Source organism: Vigna unguiculata, chromosome 5 (assembly GCF_004118075.2).
Source record: "Vigna unguiculata cultivar IT97K-499-35 chromosome 5, ASM411807v1, whole genome shotgun sequence".
NCBI lineage: Eukaryota > Viridiplantae > Streptophyta > Magnoliopsida > Fabales > Fabaceae > Vigna > Vigna unguiculata.
Genome location: NC_040283.1, coordinates 4,385,408 through 4,402,723, shown reverse-complemented (window position 1 = coordinate 4,402,723; position 17,316 = coordinate 4,385,408). Strand labels below are relative to the sequence as shown.

Sequence of the window (17,316 nt, the reverse complement as noted above, 5' to 3'; positions counted from 1 at the left end):
AAGATACCTGATACTGCTAAATCAGAGAACCTTATTATGATTGTTTATGAGAGAATGCATGAAAATATGGGAATGATTTTACAATGGAAAAGAAGCAAAAAAAGTGAGGAGAAAGTTGTGTGAACCTACCAAGGATAATGACAGTGTGGATTAGGGGTGATGCAAACAAGGAAAGGAGAGAAGAGAGGTTAATTCGGTGTTTAAATCAAAGACAAAACTGAAAACGCAAGCTAGGCTAATCAACCAAAGAAAACGATAGCAGATCAAGTGAAACAAGCAAGCAAAAAAAATTATATTCAAAGGATGTCAAATGTTGTTGTCATTATTAAGTTACAATGCAGAAAGTATATATATGTAATATATATTGCAGAGATTTTTAGCTTAGAGAATCCAAATTAAAATTGTGTTTTATGTGAGGGGTGAAGGGGAAAATGTGAACAACTCAACCGAAGTATTCAAACTCAAAAAACTTGACAACAAATCAGGAATGATCCCCTCATACCTATATGATTATAATGAACCAAAATTTCAGAACATTTATGAATAACTAATGTTTTTCGTAATATTCTCATGTAATATCCATAAGAAAAGTTTCGCAAAATATGGAAGCAAAAACCTTGTAATGGAGTTCTTGTTTTGCTTTTAACATAATCTGTTAGGTACGACAAGTCTGAATTAGGTTAAATCCTATCTTCAGGAATTTCACGTATAAAACGAAAGAATTGAGTTAGACGCTCAATCTAGCAATCAAAGGTAGTTCATCCACTGCGGGAAAACCTGGAAAATATTCTTAGTTTCGTAAAGTATTTGCTTGCACAGGTTTTGTCGCTTTGAACCATTGGATAATGGTAAATATAATGCAGACGAATCTATTTAGCTTCTAACAAGGTTTGTTTTAAAATTTTATATATATAATAATGTCAAACCAAACACTTTTGTAACTCCTAAAATATTTTATAACACACTTAGAGATCTATCACACACACACACACACTTTCCTTTCCTCCCACTCTTCGATGTTTTTTTCTTTAATCTGCTTTTCTTTTTCCCAACTTGATTCGAACCTAAAATGGATAGTTTAGAAGGATCAATGTTAGAAGCTTTAGATTTCATATGTTGGAAAGACATTAATTAAGGTTATTCCACGTACACGACTTCTATAACAACCGGCCTAATGAATGAAATAATGGAAACAGAAACAAAGAAAAACATATATATAATTAGTTTTTCCCCACTTGTTTGTGGTGGAAATACTTAATTATAAGAGAGAGATGTTGAACTTCACTCGGTCAAAAGCAATAATGTTAGGATTCCCTTAATTAATTATTGTCTAGCTAGAATACCAACAAAACAAGATAAGTGATCCATTTGTCTTGATTATTTGATGAGCCAGAAGGTTATGTATATGCAGCTTCAAGTTTTTGTTATAATGTTTTCACATGTTAGGGTTAAACTACCCAAAACCATGTTCCTCCCGAGATATGCTAAATCATGGAAACAAGGAACTACATATATAACATGTTTGATGAAAAAACAAAAACCGAACATCGTAATCCAAAACATATATATATTTGTGTTATTGATTTGAGCCTATGATTTATTGATCTCAACAAGGTTAATGCACAACAGACACTAATCTAGCAACTCCAACAACCAAGATAAACACGTTTTACAGTTGTTCCTAGAAACTGAGTTCTTACAACATACCTAGCCAAATTAACAAAAGAGTCTTGAACAGATAAATATATCAGTAGTTTCCTCACAAACAATTCGAAGGAAATTTAGAGAGGGATGCAAAATATATGTATGATATGATATGAATTCAACTTCTCACCTTTGTGGCCCCCAGAGAAGGTGGATCAGTAAGATTGTCTTCCACCGGAGTTCCCAGCCCAACCATCAACAGGTAACTGAGGCATGTTTAAGGGCAAATTGAAGAATGGAAGCCCTGAAGAAGGGTCAGGAAAAGAGTTATTACTCACTCCACCACCACCACCACCGCTACCACCGCCACCGCCACCACCACCGCCGGATGACTGTCCCTGTTGCATCTGCATAGATTCTTCTTCATCCAAAGGCAACCTCTCGTATGCTACATTAGTAAAAGATGAAGCAATGACAATAACAGGCCCAGAAGCCACCAAGGGGCCAACAACGTTTCCACCCACAACCTGGCCCTGTCCTCCGCCGAGAAAGACGGTCAAACTGGTGGCACCCGGCGGAGCAGGAGGTGGGAGGAATGATCCCGACAAAGAGAGGATCTCGAACCTTCCGTGAAGCGTGACAACGGCGCCGGCTGCGGCGGGCTGGCGGAGCGTGACATTGGTGACGGTGCCACTCCCACTGAGGACACAGATCCCTCTTTGGCGCTTCCTTGCGTAGGTAGCGACGGAGTCAAAGACATCACAGCCAGTGGTGACTTCAAGGATGTGAGCCCTAAGCGTGTTTGCACTCTCTCTGGTGATGATAACAGGTGGCTTGGGCTTGTTCTTTGAACCGGGAGGTCTTCCTCTTGGCCTGCGAGCGACAATATCACCGGGATGACCTTGATTTGTGGCAACTAGGTCAAGCCCTTCGTGATCGTTAACGTTGTTGTTGGTGTCGTCTTGGTCGTGTTGGTTGTCATCGTCTTCAAGGTCCGGGCGTTGAAGGCGATGATGAACAAAATGCGATGCTGAACCCAAGTCTATGCCGGCCATACACACAAAGCTCTAAAGAAGTGTAAACAGAAAAACAAAAGGAAATAAAAAAATTGGAGCAATTAAAATAACAGAAATTTAATTTAATGATGAGAATAGTAACATGAAGAATAAAATTATGTAGAGGGAATTTTAAAAGAAGTTTTAGGAGTGGCCAATGATTCAAACCTCAAAAACGAATAGAAAAACAAAGGGATCAATTCAGTAGTACTGCACAGAAAATGGATTAATGGGATGAGGTTGGAAGGGAAAGAGAGAGACAAATAAAGTGGGCAACATGCAGCCATTCTCACAACCAGAAAAGTATACGGAACAATAAAATATTCATCATGGGATTAAACTATGTACTTATTTTATTCATTTCTTTGAAAACCACATTTATATAAACTTTTTAAATCATGGGGTGAAGTTAAAATGTTGTGTCTATATCTTTGGAGGATGTGGGGAGTGGGTGAGAGAGAGAAGAGAGAGAAGAGAGAGAGGTTGGATGATTATTTAGGAAACCTAGGTTACCTTTCGACAAAGAGAAAACCTAAAATATTTGAACCCTTAGCTAATAAGTAATTCTTGCACATGTTGAACAATTACTTTACTAAAAGTAATAATATAGTGTTTATGTGTGTCTGTGTTTTCTCTAGGTCATCAATGAACATACACACACAGGGTTGTTGACCCAAGGGTTACAAATAGTTCTTCATCGGTTTATAACAGTTTTTTGACTTATTTCAAGAGCTTTTGACTCCACGTGTATATCTTGTTAATTAGGGTTGAATTATTCCCATTTGAAACCTTGTCATTTGCTTGCTTTCACATACCAGCTGGCAAAACTAAATTAATATACAACTTGTGAAATTAAGACTAATTTATTTTACATCAATTTGAAATTTTAAAAAGTTTTTACTGTTTGTAAAATAAGAACAAGACATGATCTATCAATGTATTCATAGACTCTGCCCTACACACTGCTAAAAAGAAAATATATATATAAAAGAGAGGGGTGATTGATAAGAAGGAAAGAAGAAAAAAATTATTCGTAAAGTGTATTTTTGTTTATGGAGTGAACTATATTAATATATTGTCACTTTCCCGAAATAAAATTTAATCACTTTTTTACCTTCTTAGTATTACATGTTTCTTTTTATCCGTGAGAGAAGTCAAAACCCTTTACTTGTAATAGCTTAGATTTTGTGTGTATATATATGTTTGGATATTGTGTTTCATAGAAAACAATCTTGACTGATTTTTAAAGACATCAAGCCCGACGAGGATTTATGTTTTGTTAATTTACGGATATTAGTTTATTGTTATTTCACAACAAAGGTCGAAAACAATTAGAAAGTTTGTTAGTAGTATAATTATTATAACTATTGGAAGCATTATTTATGACTATCAATTTATATATATATATGTCACAAGTTTAATAAATAAAGTGTATAAATCACACTTTTCTCTGGTATAAAAGATGCTCACTTTATATGCATTGTTTTCTCATTGGATTTGACATGTTATATTATATATTTTCTTTCAAATATTTAATATGTAGTATGCTTTAATCTATCTTTACTAATAAAACCTTTTTATTTATTTATTTTCTCTTTTTCCAGTTATTTTCTTGGCATTGTCAACAATTAATTTTAAATCTTTATCGACTTTTAGCCATTATAAGATAAAATGAAAATTTTAGGACTCATTTAGATATGTGAAGATTTAAGATTTAGGGTTTAGAATTTAGAGTAAAGTAAAAATATTACAAAAATGAGATAAAAAAAGAAGAGAAAATATTCATTGGTTGCTATGACAAAATTCAAAACAGAAGAAGAGAATCGTTTGCATAAAAAATTAGGAGCAAAATGAATTAAAGAAGATATGCCAATACTAGATACCTACGCATGTTTATAGGTGAGAAGAAGGAATAATTAGATTTCAACATACTTTAGGGTTTATAATATATTGAGCATCAAGAGTATTGAGCAAGTGACTAAAATCACTTTTCTATTTTTGTGTTTCTTTTTCGTAAAAAAGAAATTGTTTTTGGCCAATCTTTTCATAATCAATGAAGAGATATATAAGAGCAAATTAAATCTTTGTAATTAGATTTTATTTCTCAATAATCTTAGATTAATTTTGCATGTCATATAAATAAGATATTAGAAGATAGGCTTTTGCATGTGATTTCTGTGGGGGCAAATCTACTGCAGCATATTATCCATAAAATGTTCAAGTTTTTATGGTTTTGTCTAAATTCTTTAAATTGTCGAATTATTTTATTCTTGTTTATATAGACTTTAGACTATATTTTGTATTGTTTTAGGGTTGAAGAGATATAAGTTATTATATTACAATACAGGATTTGTTATGTAGAAATAGTTTTATTTTTGTAATATTAGGGTTAGGAAATGAGAATCTAGACTCCAAATTATATATATATATATATATGATTAGAGAAGTTGAAGATCATTTTGAATTATTGAGATTAATTAATTTGAATAATATTATTTTCTCACATTGACTTCTTAAACTACTCAATAATAATGACATACCTTTTAAATAATTAGGTTTTCATCAAAAGTAGAAGTACATACTTTTTATTGTTATATTGATAAAACATATTTCAAGCCATGATTATTCTGGTTTCAAATTTGATATACAAGCTTGAACAAAAGAGTAAAGATTTGATATTTTTTCAAACTTCAAGTTTTTTCAATTTAGAAAAAGCAGGGAAAACTCTAGCCCTTGTGTTTGGGGAAATCCCTACTCTTCATATTTTTAACTCTTTTAATTTATTTTATTAATATTGTGAAATTGGTTGTATTGTATATGTCCTCTGGGTGACTTAAGGGTATATACGATTAGAATTTCAAAATATGTTTTTATGGGAAATATCATTATTTAATAAATATTTAAAAATATTTAAAAAATATATTATAATATCCAACAAATAATATCAGGACTTTTTTTTAGAGGGCAATAAATTCGAGCGATATTGTTTAATATTATACAAGAATATTGGTATTCAAAGTTATATAAAGTTGTAATGGATTATTTTATTAATAAGATTTTAATGAATTTGGTGTGATTTTTTTATTTGTATATATAAATGTTATTCTCATAAAACAATCTCATCAAAATGCATCTATAACTTTTCCATTTCATTTATATTTTTTTACTGTCATGTAGGATTTTCTCAATGCCAACCGTGGCAACAACAAAGTTCTTCTTTTTTCAATTTAAGACATTTTTTTTTTAATTTAAGCAATATTTATATGCTATTTGAGTTATTGGATTTCACAATCAGTTATAGAATTATTATTATCATTATTATTTTATATAGAAATTGGATTTTTTTTTATTTGCTCTAACTTTGTTATTCTTTTTTAAACATTACCTTATGCAAATCTATATATAAATGTTGTTTTTGCATCTGACTATCAAACCATTCAACTGCATCTGACGAGACTCCTTATAATTCATCATTGGAAAAAATATGTAAAATTGAATTATTATGTTATCAAATATGACTATCGAAATTATAAGAATTAAGAATAACTTTTTAATATATTTTTAAATTTTAGTATATTTATTTTAAAAGTTTTCATCGGGTTTCTTAGAATTAATTTTAAACTAAATTAATTAAATATGTTTTTCAACATATTCATTTTCACTTCATTATATAATTTGTTTTGAAATTTCTTAATGCACATATTTTATGAAATCAATAATATTAAAAAAAAACTATAAATAGATTGGAAAAATAAGTCAAAGTATAAGAAGTGAAGAGTTTTTATATCAAATTTTTTGAATAGATACTAAAGCGCAATTTTCATTAACAAACTCAATGTATTGCTCGATACTATATATCTTATGTTCCATCTAAGAAAAACCTTATTAGATGAATAGATGAATAAATTTGCATCCTGCTCTTGCATTTTAGGTTATCAAGCAAAACAACTCCCTCTCACAACTGTTGAGTAAATATTTTAGTATTCAAATTTCTTTTTGCAATACAAAGCCACAACTTCTAATGTAAGTTATATTTAGAGAGAGAAATGTTCATCAATCATTTATCGTAAATACGTTATCTTAATAGATTTGGATTCGAGATATTTACATTGTAGGATAAAATCAAGGATTCAAACATCTTCTTTCCTTAACCTTTATATTATTGTAAGTGAACCCTCATTTTCTTTATACCTCGATTAAAAGATTTGTTTCGGTACATTTATTAGTTTAATATCGTTTAGAAGTCGAAATAAAAAATAATTTAAATAGACATTCCTTTATCCTTAATTTAAGGATAGAACAAGTGACGATATTCGAGCTTTAAAAGTGATAATACCTCAGACGTGATAATTAATCCTAAAGATGTTATCTCAACTGATTTTGAGTCGGAACATGACTCAATTTAATTTTTTAAGATATTAAATTATTAGATTATTAACACAATATCTATAAAATCTAATGTTAAAAAAAATCACAATAAATAATAAAAAATTATAATGATATTTATATTTAAATCTTTATAAATTGTATATATTTTTTTAAACTATTTATTTCATCTTATGATACACGGATATGATATGTTTATCAGATACGATACATATGTAATATGTCAATATATTTATTTTGAAGATAATAAAATATCATACGTATTATATATATATATATTGAAAAATATATAATAATTTTTAAAAATATAATAAAAAATATAATTTTTATTGTATAAATTTAAATTAAAATCATATATACTAGTTAACATAACAAAAATAAAGTATCAATTGCTTGATCGACGCAACTAGATGCTATTGCATAGGGTACTTACTAGTTATACATAAAAATAAAATTTTTGTATTTGCTCTTTTACAGGATGTTGTTCTATAACGTACTAAGTTTTTAAATATTTTTCTTTAACTTTAACGCCGTCATAATTGACTTTCAACAACAATGAGATTATATTATGTTTAACGAGTTAAAAATGAAATTATATTAGAAATTCTACGAAAAACAACAAACCCAATCAATAATAAACAAATTTAAAAATATATCAAAGTGTTAAACATAAGATGCTAGAAAAATTAGTTCCAGGATTTCATCTCCTGTAAATCTTACCACTGTTACTGTGTCGTGTTAATGAAATTTAATTATACAAATTGTAAAGTTGACATTACTGGTAGAGACAACGTATGAAAGCACAAACTCAGAAAGGTTATAGTATATTAATTATATAGTATAGGATTCCAATCCCACTAATAATAATTAGAGTCACCATCGCAAACCAATACCATGAATATCCAAATTTAAAATATATTATCATTATGTATACATGCTTTTACTATTTTATTTTGACCATATATAAAATTATATAATGTTATGTCAGCTCTAAGTCTAACATTAACAACCATTTTATTATTTTCTTGATAATCTCAGACAAGGGATGCTTAATCTTTTACACCCTTTCACCACTAAAAATTAATCGTAACTATACCAATGCATTGCACGTTTGGTAACTATTAATTTTTTTTTTTTGCTTTTACAATTTTACAACTTCTACTATTAAACTTTCAATTTTAAGAATTTTATTGTTGAATTTTTAACTTTTTGAATTTTCCTTCTGAGTATTCAATTTCGTCAATTTTTCTATATGAATTTCAAAATTAAACCTATTTTATATTTTTTTAAATGTCAAATACTAATAACATCATTCTATAACCAATTTTTTTATTCTCCTGTGAATATTAATTATATGTATTGTATAACCTAATCATTCCTCAGTAACGGATTTAGGTGAAATAAATTAAAATAAATATGAAACACTAATTTGTGTGCAAAATTTATTAAAACAATAGTTTGTGGGTTTTAATAAGTTGGCTGCAAAATATCTTTACCTTTTTATAGTTCTTAGATGATAAAATAACTTTTAAAAGATTAAGAGGGATAAAATAAAATTACATATTTGGAATAGTTTAAGATAAAACAAATATAAATTATGATATATAGAGTTTGGCAAAGGAGGTAGCTGAGACATGAAGAGTTGGGTGTGTTGGCGTGGGGTTGCAATGGTGGGGCAAGTAGTTGGTAAGAGAAAAAGCCTCGTTTTAAATATGTTCCTCAAAAGAGACACTTTCATTTCACAATCACATTGGGAACAATATTAATTATTTTTATCTTTTATTCAATTATATCATTTCACATCAAATTCAAACGAAGGACAATTAAACAAAAGAAAATTATTTTTTTAATATCTCTATTACATCATCACTATGGCCTAAATGATTATTTAAATGAATTAAACTTAAATCTTAAAAATTTAACTTTCAAAACTCGCCTTATTATATACACTTGGTTAACTAAAACTGAGTGCTATTTGTGTTTGACATTAGTTTCTTTCTAATATATAGGTTTTTTGCTTCTAAAACAAATTGATGATGGATATTTATTTGTTTTTATGTTTATATAGTAATTATGGAGATGTATAAATTGAGGTTTATAGAAATTGTTAGATTGATATGTATAAATTCAAAGCTTCTTCCTGATTATAAACAATCTGAAGAATGAAGTAACAAAAATGTATCAGACACTAAAGAAACAAGCAACATAGAAGGGAGATGAAAATTCCTCGTACCAGTGAATGAACATCCCAAACTGCGAACAACTAATTTTCCAACCACAGAACAAAATGGCAAAGGAGATAAACTATCAATGGGGTCTTCATTCCAACTAAGTGATTATTCTGTCAAAATATGAGGCACTCAAACAGACTCAAACCTTTTATTATATATAATGAATATGCTGGATAGAAGAAACAAATATTGTTGGATGAGAAAGCTAAGAAATAAAACAATTGCCATGATCATTACAAGATGATTGAATACGTGACTAAGATATGCCACCTTGCTACATACATGTCATCAGTTACCGGCATCTCGGTTGTAGTACTGATCAAGAGTCTTTGCAGGGATACGATGAAGAAGTTCACGAGGGAAAATCCGCAGCAAAGTCCATGCAAGATCTAGTGACTGGAAGATGTTGCGTGTGTCATAAGCTCCTTGGGCAACAAACTTCCTCTCAAACTTTTCCAAAAATTCCAGATATAGCTGTCGATCAAAGGGAATAATCATAGTTAGTACCCACTTCAAGAACAATATCATATCACTATACTCAAAAGAGAATAATAGCCAAGAGAAGATTAGTAAGAGACCAGATCCTCAGATGAAAGTGCTTCTTCTCCAACCACAGCTTTCATTGCCTGGACATCCTTTCCAATGGCATAATTTGCATAGAGCTTTCAGGAAACAAAAGCACACCGGTTAGACGGTTTGTAAAAAGTGAAAAGTAGCAATGTGAAAACAAAGAAACAGCAGACCTGGTTGGAGACATCAGCATGATCCCTTCGCGTCATGCCCTCACCAATGGCACTCTGCAGAGGAAACCTTATAACTTTAAGAACAAGGGTGTTGATGCTTTAGCCAGGGAAAAAAAAAAGCAAACAGAATTTTGATAGTGATTGTTGGAAGGAACAAGGGTGTTGATTGAACTAACATGGGTATTGTTAGTGTTTGGTCACTCACCCATTGATGAGTAAACAGAGTAAAAATGTATCAGTTGATGGAATGTTGATATCAGGAAACAAGAGTTAACCTCACCTTCATCAAACGAGACAATGATGGAAGGACATTGATTGGTGGATATATCTGCCAATACAAAAGGAATTGAATGTTCAGTTTCAAGCTAATATTTCACAAACAATTTGCAGAGTGCATTTACACTTATTTGATACCTAAATAAATCAATAATGGAGAATGACCGTAATAATTCGATATTGATCTTTACAGGTGAGCCCTATTTGGTCATAGCATTTCCATCTTAAATTTCAGTAGTGTTTGGTAAACGTGTTAAAATGAGATGTCTAATTTATTTTTGCTGCATTTTAAAAATAGCATGGGATAGAACACGAGGCAAAAATAGGCTACATTTTCGTTCTACCAAGGGGAACCAAAAATATTAGAACAGAAACAAGTTTAATTTATGATTCCAACTAAACTATTTTCCTTTATTTCTACTTATTTATCTGTCTCCTCATATCTTCTTTATTTCTCTTCAACCAAACACCTTTAATTTTCACTTTATTTCTCATCTATTTTCATTCATCCTTATTATTTCCATCTCCTCTATTCGTCTCCTCTCAATCAAAAGGACCATTAATGAAGTTAAACCATTTCAAAATATTTGTTCAGGCAATGTAAAGTTAAAAAGAAAATCTACATGTTAGGAAAAAAGTACCGTTCTTCAAGTAATATCATGTGTAAATGCTAGGATTCATTCTGCATCGAATTCTCTTGTACATAATTCAGTTTACTACTAACCCAGCCTTTTATACAATATAATAACAACCAAATCCTTAAATAGAACCCACCTGCCTGTTATACAACTGCCTGTCAATATATATCTGCCCCTCAGTGATGTATCCAGTAAGATCAGGAGTTGGATGCGTAATATCTGTACAGAAAAAAGTTGAAGGAAGATAATCAGACAGAATTTAGAGTGCATAATGCAATACAGCCGAAGAGATTCAATAATATTTCATTACCATCATTAGGCATGGTTAGAATAGGAATTTGTGTAATAGAGCCTGTCCGCCCCTCAATTCTTCCAGCACGTTCGTATATTGTTGCAAGATCTGTATACATGTAACCGGGATACCCACGTCTACCAGGTACTTCTTCTCGAGCAGCAGACACCTACAGGATCCAGAAGGGATCAATAGTTCCAGGGTCAATTCTAACTGTTTGCAAAAAAACTAGTTACTTATTATACTCAGAAATAAAAGTCCATTAGTAATGATTATGCAAGCCTAAAATACTATTCGTAGGCAAACAGGGAAACTATAATGCCAAGGGAATGAAATAGGCTACAAAAGATTCCAAATCTCTTTGCTTTTCTGTTGCCACATCATTGAAGAAGCTACAGTTTTAGATACAGTACCTCACGAAGAGCATCAGCATAAGAACTCATATCAGTAAGTATCACAAGAACATGCTTGCCACATTCATATGCCAAATATTCGGCAGTTGTAAGAGCAATACGAGGAGTGATGATACGCTCAATTGTTGGATCATTTGCCTGTAATAAATCACAAGCAAGAGAGATATTTTTAATGATCAGCTGCTGCATACAGGTCATGAAATCAAATTTGAAAATAGCACTTCGATCATCCATAAAAGGAAAATAAATAAACATTTGTAGAGTCACAAATCCACCAAATGGTACTTCCTTATTTTTTCTATTTCAAAGTTTTACAAGTAATTCAGCTTAACAAAACAAAAAAGATTTGTTGTACTAATCATACACATTATCACTAATGTATCAATTTGTCTTCATTGAACACAAACAATTACGGATTACAATAATCTTTTCACACTCTCCAGACCGAGAAAAAGTTCAACATACCACAGAAAAATCAACAAAATGTAACTTCCAATTACAAGACATTACTGCTACAAGGAAAATTTTTTAATTGCCCAGACCACATAGACAAAATTACAGAAAAAGAAATTGAGAAGCCAAGAAAACAAATAAATATGAACAAAAGAACAATTGCATACTGGCTTTAAAGAATACCAGATTAAGGAAAAGGGTCACTCTCTCCATCGAGCCATTCTCCTCAAAGTCACGTTTGAAAAACTGTGCAGTCTCCATGTTAACTCCCATGGCTGCAAACACAATGGCAAAATTGTCCTCTTCTCCTCCGCCCTGTATTCAGACAAGGTTTCATGGAAAATTTACTATCTTCATGTTATTGCAAAATAATATGTTCAAATAAATGAATAAGCAGGAAATAGCCTTACTAATTTGAAGGCCATAAGAAGAAAGCTAGATAACTACACAATGTGTAAGGGATATAAAACAAAGAAGCAAGATCGTTTATGTTTAAACTTCAACTTTTAAGTACATGAAGGTAAAGGTAATAATATAATTTTGATTGGTTTTAAAGTCCCAAGGAAACAACCAGAAATAAGCTTATTAAAAGCCGTGTGCTTAATACATGTGTAACAAGCAATACAGGTTTAATTTTTTGATAGAAATATTCAAACATAGCAAACGTTTTAAAATCCACATTTATTGATGAAGTAACCACATCTTACAATACACCTGTTACTATACATCATATAAAAACCTTAAAGCAACAAAACTATTCGTAAATATAGGTACAAGGAATGAACTCAACTTTTATTGTAGAAATTAATTCTTTAAAAAAGGGCACAACTGTTCCACTGCATGAAAATCGGCGACTAAAGTTATGCACGCACAATGAGCACTAACAGGTGGTGCGAGGTAAGAAATTATGGCCAAGGACAAGATGTCAGCCAAATAAGTCCATTTTCTTTTCAAGTCCTTAAATGTGCAGCTGAATGATGCGTACATTAAAATTCCCGATGCTAAGAAAGTAATAATACAAAATGTGAAGTCCTAAACTTATAATTCAGGAGCACTGAACATAGTAAATTCACTTTAATACATTGGATATACCTCGAGAAGATTATCAGTCTTTTCTAGTCTCTTAACTAAGCCAGCCTGACGGCATATCTGTGCAGCAATTTCATTATGGGGGAGACCAGCAGCTGAGAATAGAGGGATCTTTTGACCTCTAGCAATAGAATTCATGACATCAATGGTAGATATTCCTGTCTGTATCATTTCCTCTGGATAGGTTCGTTCACTGGGGTTGATAGAACTTCCTGAATTACAAAAAAAAAATATTAAAAAAGGAAAAGGTAAACATGCATATTCAGACCTCCTCAGAAGAAATAGTATACCTGATATGTCCAAGTAAGCCTCGGGCAATATGGGTGGACCATTATCAATTGGTTTTCCAGAACCATTAAAGATGCGACCAAGCATATCCAGTGACACTGGAGTTTTTAACACCTGTGAACAACACCAATAATAGAGAAAAATGGGAGTCAACATTTAAACTGGTTCAAAGAAAACCAAAGACTCAAAATGAAAAAGTATTCAATAATCAATAACGTCAATAGAGTGGTAGAAGGGGATAAAGTAATCATAAGGTAATCAGATTGGAAAGGATAAGACTTGGAAAGTATCCTTCTGGAACAAATTTAATATGTAAACAGTACAAAGAAGCTGAACTTTAAAATGCAACAAATTTGGCAAATCATAATTCTTCCTAAACTTTCTTTTTGGAAGCTTATTATAAGGCTGACCAGTAAATATATCAAGATACCCTTTTAGAAACAAACTCATAATACAAAAAAAAAATGATTTAATCAATATGGATACCAAGGAAACCACCCTTCAATGTTTTCTGAACTAAAGTTTGGACATGCTTTCTGAACTAATCAATATAATTTATTTACTACTGTAATTTAGCACAGAGCGAATTGAAAGACTAGCCACTGATTGACCCAATTCTACATTAACAAAAAACAAAATAAAACTCTCAAACTAACAGTTGACATGTTATCTAGGTGCAACACCATCAGAATTACAATGCTGCTAAACCAAGTACCAATCAACAGGTATATTGACAAAAAAATTCCAAACAAATTTCACTTACATAAATTTACGTTTAATTTAAGTAAATAATTAAAAACAAGTATACCTCTCCAGTAAATTGCACAGTTGTAAATTTATTGTCAATCCCAGATGTACCCTCAAAGACCTGTTAAATGGTACAAAATGGTAACTAAGCAAGCCTGCTGTTTGTGATAGCATCAGTTAAGAATAAGAAATTGACAGAGAAAACATTAGACATTGAAGTCAGTACAGATATATGAACAAAGTACACAACAATGAAGGGTTTCTAACTAATAAGAACATTTGGTAATGATTAAAATTATAAAGAAATCATCATATCAAAGATAAGGTGAAGTATCTCCTCATGACAACCAACTTGGCAATTATCATCACCAGTCTCAAAAGGAGAACAGATTGTTAGAGACACGCTACAATAGGGCAGTAGTGGGCACTCACCTGAACAACAGCTTTTTCACCATCAACTTCAAGCACTTGTCCACGCCTAGTAGTTCCATCCCCTAAGCGAATATTAACAATCTCTTGAAATTTGGGTCCCTGATGCAGTTGATCAGTACAAAATTCAGTCACCATGTAAAAAAAAAAAAAAAAGTCCAAAATTATAAAATAAGCAATATAAAGGCATGGCAGATAGAGTATTACACTGAGGCCATTACCTTAACTTTATCAAGAATGACCAATGGCCCGGCAACTCCAGACACAGTTCTGTATTCTGCAGCACAAAGAGACAACTCATAAGGTTACCAATTTAAAAAACTGATCAAATCCAATGCCCCTTCAAAAAATGTCATTTTTTTTCCATAATGAAAGAACAAAGCTCTTCGTTGATTTACCAACCATTGGTGCATACATCCAAAACATCATAATAGAAAAACTAACGCAAAATAGATAAACAGAAACGACACCCACCCATTCCAATCTCCAAGGTTCCCTCCTCCGCATCATAACCGTTTTGAGCCACACCCATTTCTGGAACTGGAGGAAAGAGTCGAAAGGTGAAAACACAGCGAGTGAGAAATTGAGCAGAGCAACAGGAAAAGCTTAAGAAGAAAAGTTGTGAGTGATTAGAGTGTGAAAAGAAAAACGATAATTGAAGGAATGAAGAGAGTAAGAAAAACCTGAAAAGAGATTGATTTGAAGAGGTTAACTGTGATGGTTTGATCTGAAGAGGAAGAGAGAGAGAGAGATTCAGAGAGATGGTTGATGTGGTTGTATGTGACAGATCTAATTGATGGGCCAAACAAATTCAGGAACCATCCTGGAAATAACAATTATTGTCAGAAACAGATAATAATTTTAAATATATATGAATTTTACTATTATCTCTTTTTTTTCATTATGGTTAATTTCCGAATTTCATCTTTAATTTAATTTTTATCTTTTTACAGTATATACAAAAGTGTTAAGAACTCGAGAATAAAATTAATTTATATTTACTCTCTTTCTTATTCAGTGAAACATTTAAAAAAAATAGTTATGATGAAATTTTAAAACAAATAATACCTTATAAATCGTGACTAATTTTTACTATATTTTAATAATTAATAAACTTGAAATCGAAACACTTTTAATTTAATTATATATTTTGTATATATATGCTAACTTGACATATAACATTAATAAATATTAATATCCACAATGTAATAGAACATCATTACTCTAATTTTGTTAAATACATTGTTAAATAGATGGTGAATCAAAGGGTGCATTAAAAATTAATTGTTAAAATAATAGGAAACTACATTTTGTAAGGAAAATAGAGAAAAAGTATCTCGCAAATTTTGAAGTAGTAAAATATTGTATTTATATTATATTCCATTTTCAACAATAAAACTGAAATATTTAACTTAATTTTCATGATGCACAAAGTTCTCTAAAATAAATTAATTTAATTGATCGAGATATGAGTTATTATATATTTTTAATAATTTTATTTAGTTCTTATAAATAAATAAAAAATCTCATAAGCACAATTCATCAGTAAAATGATAGGTCGAAGACAATAATATTATTATGCAAAAATTCATATCATTCGAAATTCATCTTAAATATCTTAAAATTTTATTATTAATGTATTTAGATGTACATGAGAATGTACTAGTGTATCTGATTTTTGTTAAGATTATTATTAAATATCAGAAAAAAAAATACCATTAATCTTATATGTTTTCTCTTTTAATTTTGTCATCCTTAATTCTTTATTTTTATTTTAAAAAATTAATAGATTAAGACTCAAATAATTTATAATCATTTCTACTTTAGTTAGAGTTTTAGATCAACCCGTAATTCTTATTAATAATTCCTATTAATTTGTTACGAGTAAAAATTTATTATGATAAACTGAATTTGAAAAAAATGATGTGACTAAGACAAAAGTAATTAAATTCATCTTAATCTTGATCAAGTGAAAAATTGATTTCGAAATATTAAAACCATTATATTTCTGAAAATATATTGATTGGCTTGTTAAAATGCGCATTCATAAAAAAAATCTTTAAACTTAAATACAATTATATATTTGATTTAAAATTGATATAAAATAAAAATATTAAACAGTGAACAATATTTTTTTATTAATCAGGCATTCACTGGATCTTTCTTTACTCCTTTTTAGAGATGGCAAATAAACCCATGCCCGTGGGTATCACCCGAACCCGTCCCCGTTTTGACGGGGAATCCCCGCTTTGACTGGGTATGGGTATGGGTATGGGTAATACCCGAAATTTTCAACTGGGGATGGAGATATATATATACCCGCCCAAATACCCGTCCCCGCTTAAATTACTAAACTATTTATAATTTATTAAATAATCTAAAAAATATATATAAATAAATAATATATTTACACATAAAATATAATATAATATAATATAATATAATATAATATAGTATATATACATATAAATAAAATATACTTATATATATATATATATATATATATATATATATATATATATATATATATATATATATTTACACATATACATGTAATATAATATAATATAATATACATATAATATATATATATATAATAATATAATATAATATATATAATATATACGTATAA

General features: G+C 30.2%; 2 protein-coding genes across 3 annotated transcripts; both read right to left on the bottom strand.

Moving 5' to 3' along the window:
* Positions 1–889: 889 nt before the first annotated feature.
* On the bottom strand, positions 890–2,993 carry LOC114183107 (AT-hook motif nuclear-localized protein 23-like). 2 transcript variants are annotated; one of them, XM_028069979.1, is made up of 3 exons: positions 2,868–2,993; positions 1,835–2,711; positions 890–1,064 (listed from the first exon to the last, which is right to left on the bottom strand). In XM_028069979.1, the coding sequence occupies exon 2, from the start codon at positions 2,697–2,699 to the stop codon at positions 1,860–1,862; it is 840 nt and encodes a 279-aa protein (XP_027925780.1). In that variant the 5' UTR covers positions 2,700–2,711; positions 2,868–2,993; the 3' UTR covers positions 890–1,064; positions 1,835–1,859. The 2 variants fall into 2 exon arrangements, with proteins under 2 accessions (XP_027925780.1, XP_027925779.1); XM_028069978.1 differs by lacking the exon at positions 890–1,064 and having other exon boundaries at positions 1,548–2,711; positions 2,868–2,992.
* Positions 2,994–9,385: 6,392 nt separating this feature from the next.
* Positions 9,386–15,512, bottom strand: LOC114185495 (V-type proton ATPase subunit B 1). The gene is made up of 15 exons (XM_028073243.1): positions 15,368–15,512; positions 15,159–15,224; positions 14,906–14,961; positions 14,688–14,786; positions 14,317–14,376; positions 13,511–13,622; positions 13,224–13,432; positions 12,315–12,446; positions 11,679–11,816; positions 11,284–11,434; positions 11,110–11,192; positions 10,340–10,387; positions 10,060–10,113; positions 9,895–9,978; positions 9,386–9,790 (listed from the first exon to the last, which is right to left on the bottom strand). The coding sequence occupies exons 2-15, from the start codon at positions 15,214–15,216 to the stop codon at positions 9,605–9,607; spliced, it is 1,470 nt and encodes a 489-aa protein (XP_027929044.1). The 5' UTR covers positions 15,217–15,224; positions 15,368–15,512; the 3' UTR covers positions 9,386–9,604.
* Positions 15,513–17,316: the final 1,804 nt, after the last annotated feature.